The sequence below is a fragment of the Gavialis gangeticus genome, unplaced genomic scaffold (assembly GCF_001723915.1).
Source record: "Gavialis gangeticus isolate Ggan-Ray unplaced genomic scaffold, GavGan_comp1, whole genome shotgun sequence".
NCBI lineage: Eukaryota > Metazoa > Chordata > Crocodylia > Gavialidae > Gavialis > Gavialis gangeticus.
The window spans coordinates 90,199,385-90,207,932 of record NW_017729025.1 but is presented as its reverse complement, the minus strand read 5'-3'; the positions used below and the strand labels follow the sequence as shown (position 1 = coordinate 90,207,932).

Below are 8,548 nucleotides of genomic sequence, written 5' to 3'. Positions count from 1 at the left end.
GGAAACATTTTTTCTTGCTGTTCACAACATGGATGGTGTCTAACTGGGTCCAGTTTGCTTTTTGCTTTTCTATCCCTCTAGCTAGGTAGCGGTCCATGCATGGTTGAGGTGCTTCCATTCTTGTATATCTAGAAATGCTTTAAGTATATTTTAGACTGAGCAAATTAAAGGTAAAGCAAAAAGGCATGTGGGGGGGGGAGTCGATGCTTTTTATGCTCTTTTGAACTTTTGAATTATCATAAGTGTTTTGCAAATATTGAGTGATGAAGTTTCATTGTTTCCTTGTGTTATAAGCCAATGATGGTTTTTTCCCCTTTTTAACTGGGGAAAACCAACACCAAAGAAAAAAAAGATTAGTCAGCACCAGGCTAAAAACATGAAATACATGCTAAACATGTCCACCAAGACAAGGGAATATTTTTACTATAAAAATTAAAATTGTCTACCTTAGAAGAGAGAGAAAAATGGGGGAACAATAGCAATATATAAAATAATCAACAGTAGAGAAGACAAATTAGGAAATTCTTTTCTCCATGTCTCAAAACATTGGACCAAGGGCAAATTCAGGGCAATTTGTTTGGTGACAATAATAAAAAAAAAAACACTTTGTCATACAATTATTAATTTAGCTGTATAACTCACTACTATGGCATTTCACGGAGGCAAAAAAACAAAGAGTCCAAAACTGATTCTTTATAAAGAGACCATCTAGTGTTATAGTTGATGTTAACAAATCCTGAAAGAAACATTATGCTTCCAAGCTTAAACCTAAAACTAACTATGAAGTACTCTTTGCTGCAGCATTAGCATGAGGAACAGCAGCAACACTACAAAAGAGCTGCAAAGCATTGCTAATTCCACCATGAGCAGCACTCAAATTTCTGCACACATCCCTCAAAAGGCCTGCTAGCTCAAGTTTAAATTAAAGCAGCCCTAAATTCAAGTTAGAAACCTGAAAGTGCAGGAGAATCATAAGCAATACTCAAAGTTATGCTTAAACTAATACTGCAGTCAAAGTTAGCCCTGATGAGGTATCAGGAAACTTGAGGCTGAGGGCAGTTTTTCCCACAGTTGTCAAATGTGATGCAACACTGGACTAAATGGAATACAGGTTTGATTCAGTATAGCAATGTTTACACAAAATTTATTTAATCTGAGGAACACTTCCCTTAGGTTTAACTAGACTCATTATCCTAACAATCAGAGGAAGGGTTCATTGGCATTTTAAGTTCAGTGGGACTTTTCTACACACTGCTATAGACTGAAGTAACAATAAACATTCACTTAAGTTGGCATAACTATAGTATACACATTAAATTACCTTAAAGTACTACCGAAACACACCATACTCCAAGCCTCAAACTATTGGAGGATTTTGCAAATTTACTGCATGCAGCCAACTTCATAGACACATTCAAAGCAAAGCTGTTCACACACTCCCTCTGGAAAATAATTCTATAACAGACTTATTGCCATCTTGACAAGAACTAAACTTCCTTGTAACACTTGATCTGGGAATTGCATTAGAAGATACAGTGGTTCACAAAGGATCTTAGACTGATACTTCCCTCCGAAACCCCATCTCAATATGCTGACCTCTCAAAGTATAGTACTTACTGTTGCTGGACTTGAGGTCACGGTGGATAACAGGAACAATTGCTTCATCGTGCAAGTAGTTCATTCCCCTGGCAATCTGGACAGCCCAGTTCACTAGTATGTCTGGGGGAATCCTTTTACCCGACAGCACCCTATTTAGTGACCCTCCGCGGGCAAATTCCATGATCAAGCAGAGGTTGGGCTCCCTCAGACACACCCCCCTGAGGGCAATGATGTTGGGATGCTTTAACATGGCAAAGAGCTTGGCCTCTTGGCGGACATTCTCAATGGTCACACTGATGTCCTCATCAGGGTCATAGCGAGCTGCCTTGACAGCAACCTCATTGCCTCCCCAAATAGCTCGATAGACTTTTCCAAAGCCTCCGATGCCAATGATTTCTTCCAAAACCAGCTCTGAGAAGTCAATCTCCAGTACTAGAAAGGGGGGGGGGGGAGGGAGAGAGAGAGAGAAGGGAAAAAAATAAATTTTAAATTATTGGGAAACATTATTCAGCCTCCACCAGAACTGCATTATAAAAATCTGTGATGCCTAATGACACCCTTACAAAATAAGTAAACCCATATTAGAAGCCATAAATGAAGCATTCATTAGATTCTCCCCTAAACAATCTGAATGAGAACACAGCTTTGTGTATCCTTGCTGCTAACTAAGAAACCATCAAGGGTTTGGCAATTTCTTTTTCAGAACCATTTTGTACACTTTGGTGAAAGTATATTCCATTTTCATATGAGTTTCACTGGACTTCACCTGAGAAGTGTGTGATACACTGCCGGTAAGATATTTACATTATATCACAGGATACAGTCTATTTGTTGATGTCAATTACATATCATGAGTGGCAGGGGCAGAGGGAGGGCAAAGGTTATACATTCCTGTCACATATTGGGGACCTAATATACACTGATTATAACACTGACTTGTAAGGTGAAAAACAAATAAAAAAAAAGCTCTTGCATTTGATCATTGAGCACATTTACTTTTCAATTGCCAGTTCCTGTTAGACTCCAGTTTGCTCTCCCACAATTCCATAGTTTTGCAAGGCTGTCTTGTATGTCAGCAAAATTGTCAACCAAGTTCTGATATTACTCGGGATTAAGTGACAAACAGATATATTTACACTATGCATTGAATGTACAGAGTTGGTAATGGGAAAAGTTATGTTTGGATGAATACTTAGCAAAACTTTAACAGAAATAATTTTAAAAAGCAGACAGAAATAATTAGAAAAGCAGTGTGTCATCATTTTTAAGTTTCTTTACCTAATACCTTAAATTTTATAAACTACCTCAGTAGCCTGGTGGTTACACGGGATTGCCCAATAATTCACAGATTCCCAAAACTTAATTTAGCAGATAAACCAGCATCTGGAGGCTGGGGGGGTGGGGGGAAGGCCAGGGGGAAGAAGAAGCCACTACAACAGCGCACAGTTTATGCTTATAGATGGTCAAAAGGAGTGTTGCATGATGGCTAGTATACTGTATATTAAACAAAAAACCCTACACACATCATGTACCTGTGAAAATGCCTTGACTTCACCTGCTCTGCACTACTCGTGGGTCCCATTCCCAGTAGGACGCAACTGATGCTATCTACCCACAGCTATACAGATTACCAATTATTGCCATAAAGAAAGGATTTAAAAAGACATATGTATTACAGAGCATTAACGTTTTCCAGTATTTGAAATTCCACATCAGAAAACTTCGGAGCAAATGGAATACCAAGTTTGCCATTAACTAATTTGAGTCAAATCCTTTTCCTTAGATCCATTATAGAAAAGAAAGCAGAACTGCTCTTAGTGGGCATGTATTCACACCCCTGTGTTATTCTAGGCTGGTCCAGCAGCAGCTAGGCACACAAAACTAAATTCAAAAAAAATTGACCACAGAGTGGAGGGGTAGGAGGACTTGAGGAAAGAAAACATAACTAAAATTTTGTTTACAGAGGTTCCTACCTGAAAAGGTCCCAAAGCTGGATGGAGTTCAGGCAGTAGCACAACCATATGAGGCTAGTAAGAACTTCCCCTGATTTCCATAACTGCAAGCACTTCCACATGTTAGTTCTAAGTTTAGTGACTACCAAGTGAAACTAGAATTTTAAAAGCCTAGAAATTAGATTTGTTTTCAGTTTGGCTTGACTTATGTCTGTCAAAAAACTAATTAACAAAACATGGATTAGATGCAACCATAATACAAATATGCTGCAAACTTCCTCAGCAAAATGCTGCCAATGCACCAGAAACAATGCTCCTAACTCTCTACATTTCAGACGCATACAAGATTTTCTTCCTACTGTCCTTCTCATCCCATGCAACCTTCTAGTTTGCTTCCTGCAACTTTGCCAGAAGATGATGGAAGGATACTTCACAGTCCAGAAAAATAAAGGCTTGAAGAGAAAGCCCAAGCTATATTTGTCTATCACTGCAAAGGTGTAGATCAAGGATTGCCCACAGACCACATGCAGCCCCCAAGGAAGTACCCCGTGGCCCCAAGCTCCTAGTCTGGATGCCACTTCCCCCACTGTTCCAGCAGCTGCTACCACTTGAGTCTCTGGGGTCCCTATTCCTCCTCCAGCTTAGGCTTCCTGCAACCATCCCTACAAGCCTCACTGTAGGGCTGAAGAAGCCTATGGTAAGGTGGCTCAGGGGGACTTTACATGGCACGGGGGCACCATCACAGTACAACAGGGTGCCCACCATGCAGCATGGCAGAAAGAATCATGTGGCACAGCAGCACTGGCATGGTGAATCAGTGGGGGAAGTTGCCATGTGACATAAGGCCCCCAGCCACTCAGATATTGAAAAGCACTTGTGTAGACCATCTCTACCTAGCAACCCTTTAAAACAGGACTAGGAAACTGGAGTTTACAGGGTCTTTCTTATAATCACAGAGAGGTTATCATGGTTCTGCAATGGTAATGGCTCTGTGATATTCTAGCACTGATTTACATGCAAGTGAAAAAGCCATAGCTCTGTATCCTGACGCTTCTAAATTAAATCAAGCATACAACAAGGGGGAAAAAAACACTGATCAGGGCCTATGTTATCATTACAAGCATGCAAGATGCGCTTCTAATAGCCGTGCAGTAGCTCACTACTACCCTGGCACTTCTTCCTGGCAGAAAATCCAAAACAGAATAGTTGCCCTCTACCACCACTTTTTTACAACTGAAATTCCAGGAAAGGCATAACATTCCCATAGCCCAATTTAATGAGAGAAAACCAAATTAAAACACACAGTACCAGTAGATATGGTACTATAACATCAGCTTTACAGAATCAAAAATTCAACTTACTGAAAGTGCTAGTGGTGATACTGATGGTAGGATTTTTTCATAAGTGATTTGGTTGATGGGTTAAAAACAGCTGGAGAAAGGAATAATTCATTCAAACTGGCTCTGATATTAACTGGTCAAAGAAACCGATCAGGCAGTTTGGATACCAACATATACTCCTACGTTCCAATGAAAAGGGATGGTTCTGACCCATGGGTGCTGAATGGACAGCTCCTCAAGGAATGCATTTTATTTGATAAGTGACTCAAGAGCAGGAGTGAAGGAAAAAAATTCCTACAGTTCTACCTTTATTTAAAACAAAAAACCCACACTCTACATAGTCCATGTATTCTACATAACACACCCAAAAAAAGCGAAAATACACAAGCAAGATAGAAGACACTACTATGGACAGGAGGCAGACAGCAGCTATTAAAAAAAAAAATCTAGAGTTTGACAGATTCTCTGCAAGGGCATGAAAAGACAGAAACTGCCACATTTGCATCATGTTTCATTCTGAGAACAGAGATAACCTTTGGAAGAAATTAGCCAAACAAGGAAAATCATGTTTGACTAGATGTTCATCTTTCACAATGACACTTAAAAAGACCACTGGGTTGGTCTTAATTAGCACACATCACTGAACAAGTGAATAAAAGCTACTCATGAAAGAAACTTTGCTAGAGGTACTAACATAACTTTTAATTTAATATTTAGCTTGATGGAGATATATTCTAGCTAACTGTAAAAGTGAAGTGAAACATTAGCACCTTTTAACCATATATAATTCCCAAGGCAGTAAGAGAATTAAAATAGAAATAAATTAAAATGAAGTTGATGAAAGGGATATTGATTCCTACCGGCGTTGGTAACACATAATAGAGCCTGCAAGTCACTGGTTTAAACTCAGCCCAGACAAACAGTGACAGACTAGTTATACCACTTGATGTATGTTTATTACCCTATGTAAAACCAACTGCTTGGTTCAACTCCTAATGGATAATGGTTCATAGGACTGAAACCAGCACTTATGCTGACAGCTATCAAGAATGACACCATAAAGTAAGGGAAAGAATAGTTCAGGTTCTGGGCTCACTTCTTTAGGCAGTTTCTCCAAATTAAGATTGAAGCACAAAGGTCATGTGGTGGAGGATGCTGCCTACTACTGTCCAAGCTATTCCAACTAAAATAAGCTCTCTTTACTTATTTGCCTATTGATAATGTTGCCACTCCATGTTCCCAACACAGGAGAGTTCATCATTCACATAGCAACATAAGTGGACACAGAATATCACAGAACATTTCCCAGAGTTCCCAAAGAGCCCAGAACCTCTGTGGCACAAACTCAGCAAGGAAGTGGCACAGACACGGACAAAGGCAACCAGATAATTAACTCTCTGGATACCTATACAATGCCAGCAACACCAAGGGGAAATGATTACCTTCTAACACAGGAGTCTAAAGGAAAACTTCTATCACAGTAAACCTTCAAACCTAATTCAAAGGTAGCTACTGTTCTCACAAATGATCCTACGCAGCCTGATCAAATTGCATCACTTCCTAGTAGTAAGCTACTGCAGCATAAAAAAAATTTAATACACAGAAACAAATCTTGGCCCAACATCAGCAAGTGTAAAGAGACTCCAGATAGCAATGGCAATGAAGTGGTGTTATATAAATGGATGGATTCAGAGCTACTGAAAGGAGTATATTCCACAACAGCTCTCTGGGCACCAGCATGCACAGGAAGAGAAGAGGGGTTGCAGATCCATTGCTATATAAATTTCCATTAAAAAAAAAAAAAAAAAGAGGGGCAGCAATTAGGACACCAGGACTTCTGCAGCCTCTGAGAAGCAGAAATGGCTCTAGGACCTGGAAAGGGCTTCTCTCTCTGGAACCTCCCTCAAACGCACATAACATACTACTTACTGCATGGTTTTTCCTCCACCCTTGACAAGAAGACTAAGCCAGTGTCTCAGGAGATGAAAGCAGAGTCACTCAGCTTTCAGGATCTGAACAGTGTTAGTCCTTTCATGCTAATAAAGCCAGGACTCTCCCATAGGCAAAAGGAAGCAGCATTTAATCCCGCGTATGTGCTTTTGGGTACACATGGGCATAATGAAAGTCATTTTGTTATCCTCTTTGAAGGTGCATGCCTGCCTATAATAGCAGATGCAACACAGCTCTTATTCCTTTTCTACAGAACAGTCTCACACATGCAAGACTTTCCTCAACCAAAAGTAGGTTTTTAAAAAGAACATTCTATTGCTAGCTTTGATTTCTGACCATGAACTAAAAGCCAGGGAGAACAGCAGGCACATGACCTGGCAGCAACATTCTGGAATATTTTGCTTTTCACAGCTGGAGCCAGCAGTTAATTGGTTGAGAGAGGCTGAAATGGCTTTACACTACAAAGTCAATAAAGGCCACAAACCTGCAGTGAGATCTATACCAGCACCTTCAAAGTGCCATTCAAGTCAACGAGCTTCCAAAGGGCCATGAGGCAGGGGCCCTTACATAACTGGACCCAAGCAACTGACTTCAACAATAGTGTGTTAGGTTTTTAGGGCAGAATTTGATCTTAGGCATGTCAAGTGATAAAAAGTACGTTGGTAACACAAATCAGCACAGACAGACACTTCACTGTTAACACCTTTACAGTCAGGTGGGATGAAAGACCCTATGGAGCAAGCATTAACAGTGTACTGACATTTCCAGTATGAATTAACTGGTGTGCTCCCAGTGCTCCCCCACTTGGGGCATGCTGGCAGAAACACCCAAGTGTGTAAAGATCCGGGGCCTGCAAAGCCCTGTGCCTTTACTCATGACACATCAACGTATCCTGTTCTTGAAACAAGTTGCCGGAGCAAAGGCTGAGGGACACTGAAGCTAATTCACAGGCACTGTAGCAATCTAGGCTATTCCCACCAAAGCAAGCTCTTCCTTTACTCATCTACCTATTTATAACATTGTCAACACAAGAGACAGAACTGGAGGACGAGGCGGAGAAGGAAGCAGAGTGCCTGGGGCAAGAAGAAAGGTGAGGTGAGAAGCAGGGGGCAGTGGGGACGGCCTAGCAGCTCCGGGGATGGAAGTGGCAGTGGAGGCAGCCCGGGAGCCGTGGCACCCGCCACCAATTATCCCGCTGGCTCCGCACCGCTGAGATCCCCAGTGCGATCATTGCCGGGTGCCAACGACAGGCCGAATCCCAGCTCCGATGCCCCCAGGAGCTGGAGGAGGAGAAGAGGTCTGTCCCAGCCTAAGGTCACCCCAAGATCACCCCTGTGACTGGAGGCACCCGAGCCAGGAGCCAAGGTGGGGGGGGGGGGATCAGGGTAGAGGGAGACCCTCCCCCAGCCCCCTTACGCTGGATGGCGGGGGGCGGCGGGTAGCGGGGCCGAAGCTCCGGGTCGGCGCCGTGGCGGTGGAGGCTGCTGCTGCTCACGTAGTTACTGGGGAAGATGCCGACGCGCTGGTCGATCTGGCCTGTCCACCAGCCCTCGTCGCCGGACACGTGCGAGTCCCGGGACAGCACCTGCACCACGTCGCCCGGCCGCAGGCTCAGCTCGTCCTCGCCGCACGCCTCGTACTCGAACACGGCAGTCCACAGCGGCTCCGCGCCACCGCCCTCGTCCTCCCCCGAGCCCGCCTCCGCCT

At 42.6% G+C, this 8,548-nt stretch overlaps 1 protein-coding gene across 1 annotated transcript in view; it reads right to left on the bottom strand.

Annotated features, from left to right (window-relative positions):
* Window positions 1–8,548, bottom strand: part of MAP3K9 (mitogen-activated protein kinase kinase kinase 9) — a 193,397-nt gene that overhangs the window by 138,329 nt on the left and 46,520 nt on the right. The window contains exons 4-5 of the mRNA XM_019519944.1: window positions 8,258–8,546; window positions 1,618–2,031 (exon numbers count right to left, since the gene is read on the bottom strand). Coding sequence (XP_019375489.1) covers window positions 1,618–2,031; window positions 8,258–8,546 — 703 coding nt within the window. The remainder of the gene's footprint in view (window positions 1–1,617; window positions 2,032–8,257; window positions 8,547–8,548) is intronic.